Source organism: Crassostrea angulata, chromosome 1 (assembly GCF_025612915.1).
Source record: "Crassostrea angulata isolate pt1a10 chromosome 1, ASM2561291v2, whole genome shotgun sequence".
Classification (NCBI taxonomy): domain Eukaryota; kingdom Metazoa; phylum Mollusca; class Bivalvia; order Ostreida; family Ostreidae; genus Magallana; species Magallana angulata.
The window spans coordinates 17008774-17029086 of record NC_069111.1 but is presented as its reverse complement, the minus strand read 5'-3'; the positions used below and the strand labels follow the sequence as shown (position 1 = coordinate 17029086).

At 33.9% G+C, this 20313-nt stretch overlaps 1 protein-coding gene across 9 annotated transcripts; it reads left to right on the top strand.

Moving 5' to 3' along the window:
• Positions 1–2789: 2789 nt before the first annotated feature.
• LOC128156024 (glycine N-acyltransferase-like protein 3) lies at positions 2790–15825 on the top strand. 9 transcript variants are annotated; one of them, XM_052817995.1, is made up of 6 exons: positions 2790–3029; positions 8213–8329; positions 9567–9671; positions 12709–12829; positions 14715–14823; positions 15037–15825. In XM_052817995.1, the coding sequence occupies exons 2-6, from the start codon at positions 8252–8254 to the stop codon at positions 15461–15463; spliced, it is 840 nt and encodes a 279-aa protein (XP_052673955.1). In that variant the 5' UTR covers positions 2790–3029; positions 8213–8251; the 3' UTR covers positions 15464–15825. The 9 variants fall into 9 exon arrangements, with proteins under 9 accessions (XP_052673955.1, XP_052673942.1, XP_052673981.1 ...); XM_052817982.1 differs by having other exon boundaries at positions 8207–8329; XM_052818004.1 differs by lacking the exon at positions 2790–3029 and adding an exon at positions 5184–5335 and having other exon boundaries at positions 8207–8329.
• The last annotated feature ends 4488 nt before the right edge of the window (positions 15826–20313 follow it).

The following is a 20313-nucleotide window of genomic DNA, read 5'->3' as shown; positions in this document are numbered from 1 at the left end:
TCATGGTCCCCGTGGGTAGGGTGGGGCCACAATAGGGGAATCAAGTTTTACATAAGAATATATAGAGAAAATCTTTAAAAATCTTCTTCTTAAAAACTATTTGGCCAGAAAAGCTCAAATTAAATTGAAAGCATCCTCAGGTTGTGTAGATTCAAGTTTGTTCAAATCTTGAACCCCGGTGGTAGGGTGGGGCCACAATAGGGGGATCATGTTGTACATAAGAATATATAGAGAAAATCTTTAAAAATCTTCTTCTCAAAAACTATTTGGCCAGAAAAGCTTAAACTTGTGTTGAGGCATCCTCAGGTAGTGTAGATTCAAGTTTGTTCAAATCATGGTCCCCGTGGGTAGGGTGGGGCCACAATAGGGGGATCAAGTTTTTCTTAGGAATATATAGAGAAAATCTTTAAAAATCTTCTTCTCAAAAACCATTTGACCAGAAAAGCTCAAATTTAAATGGAAGCAACCTCAGATAGAAGAGATTCAAGTTTGTTCAAATCAAGGTCTCCGGGGGAATGGCGTAGGAATATATAGAGAATATCTTTAAAATTCTTCTTCTCAAAAACTATTTGGCCAGAAAAGCTCAAATTAAAATGGAAGCATCCTGAGGTAGTGTAGATTCAAGTCTGTTCAAATCAGAGTCCCTGGGAGTAGGGTGGGGCCACAATAGGGGGATCAAGTCTTACATAAGAATATATAGAGAAAATCTTCTTCTCAAAAACTATTTGGCCAGAAAAGCTTAAGCTTGTGTGAAGGCATCCTCAGGTAGTGTAGATTTAAGTTTGTTCAAATCATGGTCCCCGTGGGTAGGGTGGGGCCACAGTAGGGGGATCAAGTTTTACATAGGAATACATAGAGAAAATCTTTAAAAATCTTCGTCTCAAAAACTATTTGGTTAGAAAAGCTTAAACTTGTGTTGAGGCATCCTCAGGTAGTGCAGATTCAAGTTTGTTCAAATCATGGTCCCCGTGGGTAGGGTGGGGCCACAATAGGGGAATCAAGTTTTACATAAGAATATATAGAGAAAATCTTTAAAAATCTTCTTCTTAAAAACTATTTGGCCAGAAAAGCTCAAATTAAAATGAAAGCATCCTCAGGTTGTGTAAATTCAAGTTTGTTCAAATCATGGACCCGGAGGGTAGGGTGGGGCCACAATAGGGGGATCAAGTTTTACATAGGAATATATAGAGAAAATCTTTAAAAATCTTCTTCTCAAAAACAATTTGGCCATATAGGCTTATATTAAAATGAAAGCATCCTGAGGTAGTGCAGATTCAAGTTTGTTCAAATCATAGTCCCTGGGGGTAGGGTGGGGCCACAATAGGGGGATCAAGTTTTACTTAGGAATATATAGAGAAAATCTTTAAAAAATCTTCTTCTCAAAAGCTATTTGACCAGAAAAGCTCAAATTAAAATGGAAGCATCCTCAGATAGAAAAGATTCAAGTTTGTTCAAATCATGGTCCCCGGGGGTATGGCGGGGCCACACTGGGGGAATCAAGTTTTACATAGGAATATATAGAGAATATCTTTAAAAATCTTTTTCTCAAAACTATTAGGCCAGGAAAGTTCAAATATCAGTGGAAGCATCCTCATATACAAAAGATTTAAGTTTGTTCAAATCATGGTCCCCGGGGGTATGGCGGGGCCACAATGGGGGAATCAAGTTTTACATAGAAATATATTGAGAATATCTGTAAAAATCTTTTTCTCAAAACTATTAGGCCATGAAAGTTCAAATATCAGTGGAAGCATCCTCAGATAGAAAAGATTCAAGTTTATTCAAATCATAGTCCCTGGGGGTAGGGTGGGGCCACAATAGGGGGATCAAGTTTTACCTAGGAATATATAAAGAAAATCTTTAAAAGAATTTCTTCTCAAAAGCTATTTGACCAGAAAAGCTCAAATTAAAATGGAAGCATCCTCAGATAGAAAAGATTCAAGTTTGTTCAAATCATGGTCCCCGGGGGTATGGCGGGGCCACAATGGGGGAATCAAGTTTTACATAGGAATATGTAGAGAATATCTGTAAAAATCTTTTTCTCAAAACTATTAGGCCAGGAAAGCTCAAATATCAGTGGAAGCATCCTCAGATAGAAAAGATTCAAGTTTGTTCAAATCATGGTCCCCGGGGGTATGGCGGGGCCACAGTGGGGGAATCAAGTTTTACATAGGAATATATAGAGAATATCTTTAAAAATCTTTTTCTCAAAAATATTAGGCCATGAAAGTTCAAATATCAGTGGAAGCATCCTCAGATAGAAAAGATTCAAGTCTGTTCAAATCATGGTCCCTGGGGGTATGGCAAGGCCACAATGGGGGGATGGATTTTTACATAGGAATATATAGAGAAAATCTTAAAAAATCTTTTTCTCAAAAAAAAAAAAAGCTCAAATTTGACTGGAAGCATCCTCAGATATGTATATTCAAGTTTGTTCAAATCATGGTCCCCGGGGGTAGGGTGGGGCCACAAATGGGGTATGAATTTTTATAGAGGAATATATAGAGAAAATCTTTAAAAAAAAAAAATTTAAACCATTAAGCCAGGAACGCTCAAATTGGCTTGTAAGCATCCTTAGATAGTGTAGATTAAATCTGAAGTTAAACTCACATGTGTGTTCACCTGTACTGTCTCTGTAAAATGACAAGTGATGTATGAAATTGCATAAAATGTAAAATGTTTTGACGTGAACCTTCGCTGAAATACTGTTATGATATCTGGCTCCGATTTCACAAAATAAAAACCTGCAATGTGTAACGTTTTTTTTATATTCATGTGCTAGCGCGGGATATCATGTAGTCTGTCAGAAACAATGCAAGTGTCATGCAATGTAACTAAACCTTTGATGCCTTAAATAATTAAACTCAAGTTTTGAAGTGATTTTAGACCGAGTCTGTACTTGGCATTGACTCCATTGTACCCCCCTGTTTATCACAGGGCTTTTGATTTAGCAGTGTGATATAAACTGGACATTTGAATAGAACAAAGAACCATTATTCATCTGTAACTAGACTTCTCATTTCATTATGGTAAGAATACACCGAAATTTAAACTGCTTACTTCTTAGAGCAATATATTACTGCGAATTTGTATAGTTGCACTAAGGTGTGGATGTTTTATGTGTATATTTTACACAAAATATGTTTGAATCTACGATATCCAATTAGGAACATAATTTGAATCATTAAACGATTGAATCGTTGATTGACAATAAATCCTGCAATCGCATTACGTTCATGCACATATTCATTGGTAGTCTTTACTCATTTATTAACGGACGTCCAGACAAAGACTGCCATGGAAAAGTATCACAGGATGAATGACCATCTTTAAGTCCTCCTTAAAGATAGCTTAAAGGTGTTTAAAGGTAGCTTAAAGACGATCTTTAAGCCACCTTTAAGCTATATGTGTTGCTTAAAGGTGGCTTAAAGAAAGCGTAAAGATGGCTTAAAGGCAGCTTAAAGACTATCTTTAAGCCACCTTTAAGGACAACTTATAGGTCCTTAATGTCCAAACTTCTTTAAGCCACCTTTAAGCCACCTTTAAGCCATTAAAAAAAATTTATTTCAATATTGTGCTTAATTTCTAACAAAATGTATTAACTTTATGAAAGGAAAGGTATTAAAACGGTTTTTGTTCTAGAAAGAAAAATGAAAAAAAACCCACAAAAAAACGACCACGGTGAGAACCTGGGACCCTTAGTTTACTATCATCACCACACTTCCTCTGCGCCACGGCAACTTACATATATATGTGTGTTTTTATATCCTATATATCAGTGGATATTGAATCACTGTATTGAATGTGTTTACTTGAAAAGATTTTGACAAACCATTCAGTTTGTAACAATCAATTATATCTAATTTATAAATTACATGCATGCATGTATTTAGAATGAAATACGGAACTTGGTCTTCAGTAAACAAAAATATATTATACCTAAATGGAAACCGTTAGGTTCACTATAGTAGGCTTTCTTAGTTAATATTTAAACCGAGTAGAAATACGTTCATCTAATTAATAGCTATAAAAATGTAAGAAAGAAAATGAAATCATTTCCTTTATAAAATGCATTGATACTATTAAGGTATTTGTTCAATTTCCCGCAATTTCCCGGTTTTCATGATCGCGGCGCCGTTCCAATATGTTTAAATATTTACATGTAATTGTATTTACATGATTTTTAAACTATCAATTCTATAACAAACAAAATTTCCAATTACCGGTGACATATTTACTGCATGTGGCAATTGCAAATGACTTGTACATACAATTGTATGATGTGCCAGGCCGGGTATATTTGACATATTTACCCTTATACATATATTTAAATAATCAACCCCTATTTATGATCACCGGTACATTAATTAATTAGCGTCAAGATTTTACTCTTACATACATGTATCGTTAATTTGTAGACGTAACATTTTTGAAACCCAGAGCTAGGAAATAATACTTTGAAAATGAATTACAAATGTAAATTAACTTTTATTCACTAGACTTATCGTATACTCGTACATACTAAGATTCAACGCCTTTAGAAACCCTAACGTGCACCTGGGCACACGACACACCTGTTGTGTATATCTTGTATATTCTGTGTTAGTCCCAGGGGTTTTCTTAAGTTTGACAAACAATAGACTCTAATTAGATATACACAAACGAACAAAACTATGTCTAGACAAACAAAGCAGTAATATCCTGCCCGATATAACAAAGGCAGTTGAGAGTCTGTTCATCTTTAACATGTATCTAGCAGATCTAGAGTTAGAAATAATGAAAATTGAAAAAACAAATACAAACCTTAAACCGATTATCAAATTAAATCATGCATGTTTGGTTCATTATCTTTATTTTGTTTAATAACCGGATAAACTGAGAGAGAGAGAGAGAGAGAGAGAGAGAGAGAGAGAGAGAGAGAGAAAGAGATTTTTTCTCACCGATTAATTTATAATAGGAAACAAACATACTTTAATTAGTTTTATGCACATATTAAGATACAGAGACTGCGCTCATCCCTACAATAATTTGAAACCCCCAAAAAATTATAAAGAATTTTATAACGACAATCTATGTCGATCGGAGCGGTGCTGATGATAGCGATCTACATTTTACAGTTTACCGCCGAAATTTCTACTATCATTACTGAACATATAGAGAGAGAAAGTACAGAGTTATCTTTTCTTGGGCGAAGAGATTGGGTTTCTGCAGCAGACAGCAGTTTTAATGGGATAAAAACGCTTTTTACCGAGTTTATTATGAATATTTGAGTGTGAACGTGTTTTTTGACAACATTTGCAACATTGTGTGCGAGGATTTGCGTAACTTTTGTGAAGTAAGTTGTTTTCTGACATTGTTTACAAATCGTGTCCTACATACTTTCGATTCTTCCCTTGTATATTATTATATATATGTCATAGAGTGTAGAGCGGATACGATGCCCCTGTGCTCAACGTAATTAAGCATAAATTTATCCTTAAAAATTGCAAAACCTAAGGGCTACTTTTGTTCCAAATTTGAGTTACATTATTATGAAAATAATACTGAAGGGGGTTTATTTTAGTCGGTTTATAACTTCGGGTTCGGTATTTCATGTTTGGAACAGGTCATACTAACAATGATTTTGTTTGTTGAGCAACACTTCGCATGCAAAGGGAATCTGAAACATTCAAGATATATTGGTGCCGATTTTGTGAAGTAAGTTGAGATTTTAATATTCCAATGCGTTGACATTTCACTTTTGACGGCGGTTTAGCTTGTTTTGTTTTTCGTTTCATGTTCATTAATAATTCAGAGAAGTATCGTCTGTATTTGTAATGGTTACGTATCAAATCAAGCATATACTTCGGTAAATCAGACAGTTGACTGTTTACCTGCGCAATATAAGCAAAACATGATGCATTAACATAATAAAATACAATTCATTAGGTATGATCTATGCGTAATGTTTGATTAATGCCATGTGTTTTGTTAAGGTGCTTATATTGAAATAGCTCTTTAACATATAGATCACATGACAACAACTTTTGAGTGTATTCATCGACCAAGTAAGGTTTTAAAACGTCACACGAGTTCACGCCAGGTAAACAACAGTCTTTTATTATGCAGAAAACCAATCAAATTTTTGAAAGTTTGTAATTTAAGTAATTTAGTGTATGAAGGTAAAATTTTCTTCTTTCACACATACGAATTTTTTTTCAATAAAATACAATAACCAGTAAGTACTTGAGGAAGAAAATGTATCTTATATATTTTGATCGCTTTTTAAAGGGGGGGGGGGGGCTAGAATTATGGAAATTAGAAGTTAACAGTGTACCCCTACCAAAAATTTAGATACATATCTTGCATAGGATTTTATATTTTCGGTAAAAAAAAAAGAAGGTATTCCATAAAGGTACTTGTGTCAAAGATTACATGTAAGTGTACGCAAAAAATTATGTATGTGTAAAATTCGGATAATTCAACCGAGGGACCATATGGAACAATATCCTTTGAACGCCCATTTAAAGCCATTGTCGCTCAGGTGAGCGATGTGGCCCAAAAATAAATTGCATGACAATGATACGCTTAGTGTCCAGACTAAACCAAAACATTCCCATTTCACAAACCGGTCCCCTTTTTTTCTCCGTATTGCTTATTTAGTCAGATATCATGGGACACCTTGTATTAGGTTATTAATTAAGAAAATCTAATGATAGTCGTTAAATGCAAAAGTCTCTCTCATGGTTTTTTTACAGAAAAATACGAAAAATTTACATTTATTCTTCACACAACTTTCGAAGAAAAAAATTACAAATTTTCATATTTTTAGAAATTTCTAAAAAAAAAAATTATACAGTTTACATACAATTTGTATTAGAGATTTATTAAGAGTTATATATTGAGTAGCTGGTTTTTGTTTGATAGTATCTTGAACAAGGTTTCACAAGTTGTTTTTGTTTTTTGTTTTTTGGTTTTTTTTTGTTTTGTTTTTTTTTTGGCAAACATTGGAAAAAATCGAAATGTACCAAATAGGCATAATCTCAATTCGTTCAAACTGTATTATACATTTTGGTCCAAGCTGGCACAACCATAGAAACAAGTGCAGTTGCTATAGTACTTCCCCTTTTACAATGTACTTACGATAAACTACATTGACCTTTAATCTGATCAGGATGTATAATCATTTTTCAAAGCAGTGAACAAACCTGTTAATGGGATAAAGTATAATCTTAATATTCATCTATTTAGGGAAGGCGATACAGGAACAGTAACTAAACATCGTTAAAAATTATGCCAACATTATATTAACTTCTAAATAAATCTGTAGAAATGTATAATATGAATTTTTGTTTGTGTTTTAGGATTATATTACAGTTTATTATAGAACTCATGAGCACAATTTGTTATGGAATTTGTTTACTTGAATATTAATTTGTTTGTTTTTGTAAGTAAATTAGAGTTATGCAAGCAATGATATACAGATACTCGAAGATCCTCCATACAATCTGGACCTTTACCAATCTAGAGGTACTGTGAGCAAGCTCACAATTGATACCCCCGCCACGAAAAAAATCATAAGTCAAGTATATTTCTATTATAGAAAATGATGGATGCAATCTATTTAACCGGCCATTTTCTATCAATAAAAACTTGTCTTTTTTCAGAGGGCTGGGCGGGGATGAGAATCTTAATTTGATTGAATTTTTCCTTGCACAAGCAAGCTTTATGTTAAATTTTACCTTCTAATCATTTCCATTCATACAAGATATGGCACAGACAGGAATTAAGCTTTTCTTTAACAATAACTTTGAACATGACCAAATTACCTTTGGTCAGATCATGGCACACCTTCAGGTCATAAACAAACTTCCAATATATATATGGAATGGAAACGAATATTGCGCAGACAGACGGACGGACGGACAAGGTGATTCCTATATACCCCCCCCCCAACTTCGTTTGCGGGGGGTATAATAAACTCTTTACAAACTGTTTTACTCTTGTTGGCTTACAATGGTTTTATATAAAAGGAAACAATTTTAAAGAAACAAATTGAATTACGATTATGTTTTTATACAATTTTATTATATACGTGTCTTTACTTTCAGTATTGACACTTTTAGTTTGCAGTACTTCAAGTACTGCAAACTAAATTATTAGCAAAAGAAATATCATATTTAAAGCTTAAACAGTGATAAAAAAAAATACATTGTGTTGTTTTAAGTTTCAGGTCAAGTAAAGCCGTTTCTTTTTTGTTCGATCGATTGTTATGGCACATCAAGTTTTGTCTGAAGACTACTGTTCGCTGGAAAAGTTTTTGAGAATTGACCTGCCGTTTTCAGCATCGGTAAAACTGGGTTTACGTTAATCAATTATTTAGAATCAAGGTGGTTTGACTATTACATTTATTTCATTTTCTGTTACATTGGTCATTTTCCGTTTTCGATCGTCCGCCTTTGTCTGTTACGTTCTCGAAACCTATGAAGGTGGTATATGGGACATTTATCCATATTAATGTGGATAAAAGTACCTTATAATTAAATTCTTTCTCCGGTTTAGAATGTGTTATTTTTTATAATATTCGGCCAAAAATACGTTTTAATTTTGTTTTAGAAAGGTGAAAACTATTATTTAAACTAATGACAAATATTCGTAGTAAACGCTCGAATTTATTGGGCTACGCTGTTGGATAAAAATTTTGTGAAAGAAAATGTTTCATTTTATCGATCATTTCAACTGGAAGTTCCTCACAGTATGAAGGTGTCCCATACCACCTCAAACCCATCATGGAAATTAGTTAGTAGTTTAAGAAAAGAACATAAATTGTGAAACTAAATTTCCCTATTATGATTACAATTTGGGGTAAAACTAAATATAAAACTGCCTCTGGGCATCGTCTGGAAAAAATATACTTGTTTGAATAGCATTAGCTTTATTTTGTGTATGAGCTTCCTCTGTCAAGTTTATTTTTTTCTTCAATTTTGTCTTCAATTATATTATGGTGTTTAGTAATAACAACAGAAAAACAATTTGCCAGAATTTTCGGGGATATTAAGTCTTCCAAAATTCAAGTAGGCGTATTCGTCTTGGCCTCCTGAAGAAATTGTCATGTTGTAAATTTAAAATTTACCGGTTGGCAGTAAATACAAAATTTACATGCCATGTCGTAAATTGTATTTACTGCCACCCGGTAATCAAACTTTACAAAATGATATATATTGTATATGATTTCTTTTAAGGTACTTCACTACACCGAGACTTATACTTTTTAAGACACTACGTCACAAGATGGCGATTTACATGTTTTGTTAAACTGTTTGTATCAATCTATTCAGATGTATACCGTCATAGCTCAGTGGTTAAAGTATCAGGCTTGTGAACCGCAGGTCATGAGTTCGAATCCACCTTGGGCTTTTGTTCATGTTAACTGAATGACATTTTTGAAAATATCATTTTTTATCTAAAATTGCACATTTTTTCGCCTATTTGACATATATGCTTCTTATCCATCATGCTTTTATCAAAATCAAGCAATTTTCTGCTGATTTGAGAAAATATTTCAAGGTGTAGTGAGGCACCTTAAGGCACACTATCTTGTCAAACAGTTGAGGAAAGGGTCCCTGACAAAAAGAATGGTGTGGGTCGACAGATGGTCTGACTACAGTGTTGTAGTAGTATCAGACGACCAGGTTTGTCGGTGATTTGCATCAAAAAATTTAAAATTTAGTAATTCAACTCATGCAACTTAACAACACTTGTCAAAAGGTGGGTGCTTACTTTTCTTCAATTAATTATACTTGTTTCCTACTATATCGCGGTATCTATGGTATCGTGGTATTTCTTTTTATGTAGTAGCACGCGCAGAAATTGACATGTGACGTCTGGATATTTTTAGACATAGTAAACAGAGGCACGCTAAATATCACCATATAAATCTCAAGATTATAATATTGAACCGGCACATATTGTCGTCTGGTTTTTAAACTGAAAACGAGGCTGTTAAAAATCATGTGAAATCCAGATAAGGAAATGCTGCAAAATTTAAAAAGTATGGAAAGCAGTTTGTGTTAAAAATTAGCAATAAAAGAGTTTTTGCACATTTTTTTTTTTTTTTTGGGGTTGTTGTTTGGTATAAAAATCATAAGAATGCATTGTATTTTTTTTTCATACAATAAAGACAATTTTTATAAATATTGAATTTTTTAACTCAACAAAATAAAATTTTATTCATAAAATTGAAGTTGAAATTTAAAAATTGTTTAAGAATTATAAAAATTTTAAAATTCAAAAAATCTTTAAAAGATTTTATTTAAAGATCAAAATAAAAAAAAATTGAATTCAATTAAACTCATTTTTTTAAAAATCTCTCTTTTTCGTGAATATTTTGTGGGTTTTTGTGTCAATGTTTTTAAAATTAAAAAAAAAATTACAAAATAATGTTACATTGATATCAATTTTTTTAATTTACGATTGTGAAAAAGAAAAGACTACAGTATGACCGGGCAAATCTGGAGAGGGCATATACTGCTTGTAAAGGTGGGATGTCGATGTACAAGGCAGCAATTATTTACTCTGTTCCTGAAGCAACCCTGAGAGACAGGACAAGGGAGAAGATTCCTTTGGATGCACATGTTGGCTATTCAACAACCTTCACTGCAAATGAGGAGAAAGCATTGGTGGACCACATCAAGTACATGGGAGTAAGAATCCAGTTACTGGCCAGGGACTATGCAGTCTCTCTTGGAAAGAGTACAAGGGGCAAAGATTCCGGGTCCTTGCTTTGTAATTGTTGGTTTTATGGATTTCTGGGCGGATGGCAGGACCTTAAAGTTTCTAAACCACAGTCACTGGCGATGAACAGAGCAGAATCAGCATCCAGAGAAAAATTAAATAAGTACTACAAAGAACTCCACACCATCCTCACTAAAAGCAATCTCCATGACAAACCTGAAAATATATACAACATTGATGAGACAGGATTCAGTACTGAACATTCCCCATTTAAAAATCATTTGTGACAGGAGCACTAAACCACAAGCAGTTACATCCAACAGATCTACATTGACCACTGTCATTGCAGCTGGCAACGCTCTAGGGAATTATGTTCCACAATATTATGTGTTCAAGAGAAAACGTTGGAACCCAGATTTCATGAAAAATGCGACACCAGGAGCGGATGGAGGGATGTCAGAAACTGGATGGTCCAACAGTCAGGTGTTCCCGAACTACTTGACAAAATTCTTCATCAAGCACATCAGGTCTTCTGAGCAGCCAACCCTTGTTCTGTATGATGAGCATAAATCCCTTGACGGATAGGGCGAAGAGGCACAATATCATACTCTTTTTTTACCCCTGCACACTAGTCATTTGACCCAATCTCTGGGTGTCGGCGTGTTTGGTCCAATGAAGGGAATGTTCAACAAATAATGCCAGCTGTACATGCAGAAGAATCCTGGGATTCACATAACAAAATATCAGGTAGCTTAACTAACTGCTAGACCATATATGATGAGGGCCATGTCACCTGAAAATCTGACATCAGCTTTTAGAAAGACTGGGATACATCCAATTAACAAAGACATGATTCCAGATTCTGACATTGCATCATCTTTGATTTACAACCAGCATGATGTTACCCACCTGTCTTCAAGCCATCCCCCTACTGTCTCCTCTGCTGAGCCTCACAGTTAGAATGAAGAACCAGAAGACTCTGAAAATGCCAACAATTCAACATTTTTTGCCAGCAGAACAATCACTTCAGTTATACAGAGACCTTAAAAGATATTTTTCCCTCCATTTCTGTCTGGAAATTTAACCAAAAAGACTAACATCAACATCCTGAACTCCATTGATGCAAAGCAACAGAAAAAAGTACCAGTATCTAGTGCTGCCGCTGAATCCAGCAAACCAGCAAAAAGACAGAAAAAAAAATCATTGAAAAAGAAGGCCCAAGCACGTCGGGAATCAATAGAAAAGGTGGACCAATTCCGCTCCTGTCAGAGGATGAGTGGCCAGAAACAAGCGATGGAGACAGCATTGCAGAGGAAGAAAAATGCTGTTTTTGTCATGACTGGCAGACAAAGGAGCTTCAAAACAGTACATGTGTTGTGTTGTGAAGTGGAGCAAATGTGACTTCTGTGACCATTGGACTTACCTTCAGTATTGTACTCCTGTTCGAGTGTTGAGGCGGGGAGACACTTTTAAGTGTCCCCATTGTGAAAATAATTGAAAAAAAATGAATAAAAATTCAGTCATGTTTATCACTTTCAGCAGCTGTTCAGTATTTTTTATCTATAATTATCATTTTAAAAACATTATTTTAATTAAAATATTATAAAAATCCATTAATTTTAAGTCAAGTTAAACTACTTTATATTTTCCCCACAATGTGACACTACTAGGCCACCGTAGATCACGCCAATCCGGATACCGCGATACCATAGAACTCTCTCGCTTGAAGATAGTAAACAGTAGTGCAAAATTCCAGGCGGTTTAAATAGATAAACAAATGTATAAATATTAAATAATGTAGAAAGTAATGAAGATATGTAATAAGAGATTCTCACAATAACATCAGTTTCTGGAAATATTTCCGTATTTTCTTTTAACTACAGCGATATCATATGACCGGCTCATAATAAATGTCGAATAACAAATGTATTTAAGCTCTTTTAACATGATCAACTATAATTGTTTTCTTACTGACCTGTACCCTATTTATTGTAGCATAAGACTGCTGATTCACAGAGGGTGTACTGTTTTTGTAGAGACACAAAGAGTACTTTGGTATTAGATGCCGTGCTCCAACATGTAACGAAACTACTTTCGAACACTCTCTTCTTATTTGGTAAGCATTTTTCTGTTGTATGTCAAAAGAAAATAGATTTCATTTAAGTTTGTTGTAAAAGCTGAAAATTATCTGCGATGCAAAGGACAGAACGGCTTTGATGCAAATGAGTTAGGGATTCGATGCAAAGGGCAGTTAGGGGGTTTATATGTAAGGCATGTTTATAACATTTTCTTTTCAGTATGATTGCAAATCATAGTATCGCTTTACCTTATAATATTACCGCTCCAAAGAGGAGGGCTAATACTGTTTTATCCTGTGTATTCGTCTGTCTGTGTGTCTGTTCGTAAATTTCTGTCGCATTTTTTCTCAGCAACTACTAGTATTAATCGCAGATGCTTAAAATTTTAAGAAACTCTTTGTTTAGGTATGTCATATATTGAGATTCATCTTTGTGCCAATCAGATATTAATTTCGTGTTAGATGACGGCTTTGTTTATTTGTAGTTTAAATTTTCGAAAATTTTAGAACAAATTTATGTCAAAGATATTGCAGCACTATTAACTGCAGGTGCTTGAAATTTTATCACATTCTTTGTTTAGGCATGCCGTATGAATGGATTCGTTTTTTAACAAATTTATTTTCAACTTCCTGTTTATTGTCAACTTTGCTTATTTTATATATTCACATCAGAGCGGGAATATCACTATTGAGCTCTTGTTCGCAGCTACCCGGTATTTTGTTTAGTCATTTTGCACTTTTAATCTAAGTCAGTACATATAACGTTAAACTTTATAGTTCCATGGTATATTAAAAAAATGAACACAAAAGAAGTCTGAAATTCCACAATGTTGTATTCTACAATGCATCCTACTAAGGAAATAAAGTTATTCACAATATTTAAGGACGTTGTTTACTCAGGGTTTGAGTTCTCAAATCCGGATTGTTAAAAAGTTCAATTTAATGAGTAACATTTGTTTTAAATACAAAAAGTATTTAAGAAATGAATTATTATTGACATAACAATCGATATTTTTACTAAATTATGGAATTAGGCTCTGACAAAGTTTGACTTTTAGCGAAACAGAGGAAATTCGGACTAAATTTTTCAGATTTTGTTTTCCACTGAAATATTTTTGGCAGTACTATAATATTTAAAGTTAAGATTTTATTTGTTAGTCATCATAATTTTGCCTATTTTTTATTGGTTTTATCTTGCTTTTTCGTTTAGATAATCGCATGGCACACACTACAAAAATATTGAAAAATGCTTTAAAATGATAAAAGACACCATATCTCAAAAGTCAATATATACTTAGTTTAATACTAATACTGTTTTAGCATTATCATCATTCAGTTTTTTGTAATATTGAATCAAAAATGGGTAGTAATTTGAAAACTGATAGAGGAAATTCGGACTAGAATATCAATAAAAATTTAATGTCACTACCATTCATAAACTGTATTTCATTTGTTAAAGAGTTAAGCAATTTGTATTATTTTCACAATTAGAAAAACTTAATCATAGTCTTAAAATTTTATGGATTTTTCTCAAATTTTCAAAAAATATTCAATGGCCATTAACTCAAAAAGAGAATGATAGACAGTTTTTATACAATGACCTACTTTTTTGAAAGTGAAGAATAACACTACCATGTAAGGTCTGTAACACACAATAGTTGGTTTTTCATTATCATCAGTGGATTTTTTTTTCATTCTGAGTAAACGTCATCCTTAACTAAGATGTATCAAACCCGAGAGGAATAAAACTTATGTGGCGGATTTTCATGGATATGTGGGTTTTGCATTTTAGAAATTGTTCATTTATATATAAACCGGACATAATTGTCAGTCAATCATATTTTTCCAAATACTATTCCTCTGCAAAATGTGGAAGGATTTGTAATTACAGATATGTTAAAGATGTATTTTTTACTATGCATAGGTTTACGTTCCGAGGTTCTGGATCAGTTGATAAGCCATCGTAGTAGCGCATATCGCGTCAGTACTGACGGAGTCATTATGAACATGCAACTGGAAAACATCAGCCAAATGTTTGTATTGCTTAAGATTTTTGCGTCTTGCTAACCTAAAGTTTTGTCGTTATTAGGGCGGGTTTTTATTTACTCAATTTCAAAAACGTCCTACTTTCCTCCACCATACAAAATATACATGTACAGTATATGCAAAATGTATTGTTTATTCTTACATGATCAAATTCATAAGTGTCTAAAGTGTATATTAAAAGTAACCCTTTTTTGGTACAGCCCAATTCCTAATAGATTGACGGTGACGAATCTAAAACAGAAACACGTTGAAACTGTCGTCCAGGAATGGCCATATTCCGGAATCTTCAGCGATTGCAAGGAGTGGATCAGTGATATGATCAAACAAAATCCAAGTGTCTGCATTGAAAACGAGCAAAGAGATCCCGTGGCCTGGATTCTACAACAGGACTACGGCTGTATAGGCATGTTACATGTTATTCCTGAATATAGGAGAGCTAAATTAGGAAGTGCTGTTACCATGCTTCTGATGGAGAAATTACTAAAGGAAGAAGACTACCTATATTCTGCCGTTAATCTTGATAACAAACCGTCACTCGCTTTCCACGAAAGGAACAATTTTGAATATGTCAGTGACTTCTCGGTCGGCTTTGTGGTGTACCCTTATGAAGATGGTTTGCAGAAATAAAAATTTTAAAATAGAATGATTAGACACCATCTTAACAACAACAACCCAAAGAAACCTCTAATTTTATTTGAATTAGAGGGGTGGGCATCAACATTGATTGTAAACGTGCAGTACTCGCAGAATAAAACACGTTTACGTTAATAATTACATGTATACAGTGATTGGCCATCCAGCCTCCTTAACGCTTGATATTGTCAACTTTTGTGCAACTATTTATAGCATTAGTGGTTTCAGAAATTACGCTTGATGAAATTTTTATTGTTTTTATCTGACAGATTTAAAGTTTAACAATAATTACCGGATGATACAGTGCTTTTGTCACGTCACATTTCAACTGAAATTAATGTTATAATAAAGGAAGAACCTCAGATTTGACTGGTTATTTGTTTGGTATGAGTTGATAGAATATTTATTAAAATCACTTTGTGGATAGAGGAGCTCATGTCCATTTCATTGATATATGACACTCTGGTATTGGTAACACTTTTCATAAGATACGGAATGAAAATGCGAAACTGTGGACAAAATTTTTACTTTCGGTTTTGTGCTTGAAAAAGGGGGTGGGTTCAGAACACGAAATGCCACTCGGAAAGAAGGTGATTGACACCCCCCCCCCCCCCCCATAATTGGTGATTATTTGCATGGGTAGACATTAACCTACAAATTCAATGGTACAGTAGTAAGTTTATGGCAGTTGCTCGGGACTGGAGCGCGGTGCTAAACCTGTGAAAGTGTGAAAAAAATGGCAAATGAGATCGTCCTTGTATTCTATATAGTGCTATTAGTTGTACTTGTTTTATTCTGAAATGTTTAAAATTTCTCAAGAGTTTCTCAGGACCATTTGTTCCTTGCGCGTGAACCAATTTTATCAAATTCAAAATTACACTGAAAAAATTAGATCACATATATGAGCACTATCTGCTTAACATTTCCTCGACAAAAAAACTATCAACTGGCACCTGATGATTGCACGACCAGAAATTGTTTTGAGGTCGGTTAGTATTTTGGGGGGAAAAAGGCTGAGGCAAGTAAACAGCCGATATTGATCAATAGTAAATTACCTGAAGAATTTTAAGGTACCATAGTTTTTTAGAGGATGTGTGTGAAAATAAGGTTTATCAGTCCAAAAATATCTTCTGTGCGCCGTACATTGCAGTTTTTTTTACTCTGGAAGGCACCGTACCTCCCAGGTCGTCAATTGGAATTTTTTCAGACCAGGAGCTACAGACCTGCAGCTGGTGGTAAAAGAACGTTCGACTAGGAGCAGTTACTTTTTCTTTTAAACCTGCCGGTGACGTTTTCCAACATAATAACCAAGCAGCGGGAGGAGCTGTCGAGCAACATATAGTTAGTCGATCGACAACCGATAGACTGTCGAACGATGGTTTCATCTACGTCTGACCATCGACCAATTCACACGTGCATTCGCCTTTCAAAAAAGTTTCGTCATTAGTGTCAACTACCGAAGAATCAACTTGAGAAAAAACTTTGCCCAAGGAACACCTGAAAAAACAACAACAACCAAAGTCGGGTAGGATGTCGATGGACGGTTTTTCGACAATCACACCAAAATCCCTCTTACTGTATTTACGGTTTTGGTACTGTGGTAAAGCCAGTTATACGGCCAACGATTTATGTTGAATTATCGCTCTTTTAATAGTAAGAGTATATCTCACTCTCTTCAAGTACTATGAACAACAATTAGATTACACATAAATAAATATATACAGGTTTACTCTAAAACACTGTTAAAGCAAATATCATTATTGATAAAACGCCCGTTTTTCACGACCCCCCCCCCCCTCCCCCGCTCCTTGATCCATATTTTCATTTGCAGTCTTCCTAAATCTACACTCATGTTTATCAAAATTGCGATTCCACGCAATGACTTGAAAAATTCCGAGTATTCTTTAACTTTCTTCTCATAATTATTTCGTGTTAAACAATTGGCAACCATATACTACTGTTTTATCATCAAAAAACTATAAAAACATGTCTGTTTATTTAAGCTTACTAGTTTATTAAGCAATTCATTGTCACCCATATCTGTAAAGTTCTTAGAACTATTTCGACTGATACATGCATTTCTATCGATAGAAGTTAAGCAGTAAGACAATGTACTGGCATTGAGTGATGTAAGATCTTGCTTCGCTCTCTCTTACTAAATTCATTGTTGCTTCGATAAAATAAACCTTGATACAATTTTAAAACATTCGAAATACATGTTCATGTACTTATCTCCTAATCTTAACAGAATTTGAGTCGTGTACATTCTTTTAAAAAAAAAAACTATACATTAGCTTTTGTCAGGCATTAGCGCACCTTTTCTTCACCTTCTTCACTTCAAAAAAGAGGTGACATTGCTTAAAATATTTTAACGTGCAAAATTTTAAGGACGATGTTTTGATGAGTAGACTGACCGACTTTACTGGTACAGACCCATAGAGTGATTTGGGTAAGTGATGTGCAGTTGATATAGGTTTAATAGTGTCTTGGCAGATCTTTGTTAAAAAAAAAAAAATTCCTTATATAGCGCATACTTTACCAAAAGCATACCTGTGAATAGGGGATGCGCAATTGCCCTGAACAAAGTTTTTAGTCAAAGCATAGCTTTGATTCCATCTTTAGGATAGAAAAGATTTTCAAGGAAAATGGTATAGTAATTAGCAAATATCTTGAAATGCTATAATCGGAAGTGACGTTCTTCGTATTTCCGGCGAACAACTATTTGGCGTAATCATATATATGTTGTTTTAATTGTCATTGACGTAAATTAGGGGCGGCGCCAAAGTAGTGATAATGATTGGAAGACGGCTAACACGGGCTAACCATGTGGCATTCGTCCCACACCTGCAGAGTTGATGTTTTTTTCAAACTGCAATGATGTAACCGATGCAGCCTTTTTAATTTGCCTGGTGTGCCGTGGATGTAAATTGCATGCCCATGTGGTAAATTTCACCACAAGGGAATGATAGACAGTTTTTATACAATGCCCCACATTACTACTAAGTAAACTTCTTGCTACTTTAGTATAATTGGGATAAACATTTTATCATTTTTTCATCAAAGGAAGGTATACAAGTGATTTCTCGTAACATGTCTGAGATAGTGTTTGGTAGGATGTTCCATTTTTCAAAATATATTTGCGTGCATTATACAATGTTATATAAAAAAGTTACTTTCATATTTCGTGATAAAACTCTAAAGATCAAACTTATCTAATTTTTGGAGCGATTGTAATCAAGAAATGACTATGCCCACTATGTATTTTAATTTATTTTATTAATATATTACAATTTATTTTTAACACGTAAAATTGTAAATGAAATATAGAAGCTAAAATAATAGCTCATTTAGAATTCTTTTAAAAAAATGAATCTTAGAAGAAAAAAATATATATTAATCGATGATAGTCAATTATAAAATGATTTTTTTTAAGGGGGGGGGGGGTGTTTCTCTCATCACTGGCGCCTCAGACATTTATATCCCTTTTAAACTGTCAACATCTTTTAAATGTATAAAAAAGATACGTATAGACCACGGATTGGGGACAATTACCCCTGTGACGAGGCGTAAACTGAGAGAGAGCAGCTCGCCATTATCTCGGGGACAGAATATAAGGTGGCACAAAGTAGGGTTAATCGCGAGTCACTCTTCCAATTTTTATTTGAAAAGAATGGAATTCTATCGTATCACAGAGGGGTTTTCAGTCATTAGTCACACCTAAAGTGCAGTTGACAACTGTCAATCACTGCCACTCGTCTTAGTCTGTCAAGCGTTTGCCACCAACAAGAAAGGGATCAAGGATTTTAATCGCCTTTTAAACAAAAAGTATATTATAAGACTACAAGCTCTTCACGCTGTTTTTTTTTTCGTTGTTGTTTTGTGGTTGTTTTCTTTTTAAAAGTTTGACCAATGAACTACGATAGAGAAAAAGTATGTAAGTTGTCCATGATACATACGTGGAAGGGAAACTATCAGTCCTTTTCCTCACTATTGTTAAATTTTTTTAATTAATTAAATGAATTATTTTATTAAAAAGTGCGCACATACAATACATCTTTTTCCATTTCATTATTCATTCTTTTACCCATAAGATAAAACAAAGAGCAAAGCGATTGAAAAGTTAAATAAGAAAAGGCCAGAATTGAAAAAAAAAATGCAGTTCGCAATGTTTTGTAATAAATGATAAGTACTTAAAGTTGCATGTTTTCTAGTTTTAATTAATTCAAATATTAGTTTGATGAGTCGTGTTTTATTAACATATCGCCGTTGAACAGATGTCATAATTTTGAAATGAGTAAATGCAGTTCTACATCTACATGTATCTGTATTTATTTCCTCCTGAAGATTATTTAATCAATTCAATGTTGATATATTCTTATTGAATATTGAACAAACAAAGATAAGTGATACATGTATATATGTCTATCCCAGATGCATGTTTTTTTTAACAGATTGTGCCATGCAGCGTGCCAAATTATTATCATAATGTCAACTTGTAACAAATTTAAGTCATCATGAAAGATAAAAAGAATTGATAAAATAATTATAAATTAAATATTTTTACAAAATATTAACATCGACCTATGCGACAGTTGAAATACAAGGTGCAACTACTTTATGGTGAATGCAAGATAATCATGTTGACGGGCAACTTACATATATATTTATACCTAGCTACTTATCTAAACTTATGTGGACATGAAACTCAATTATGTTGATATGAAACTTAATTATGTTGATATGCAACTTAATTGTGTTGACAATAAAGTTATTTCTGTTGACATTCGCAGTAGTTTAAGCTGTAGGTTCCGACGAACTCACGGTACTTTTTGCAAATTGCTTAC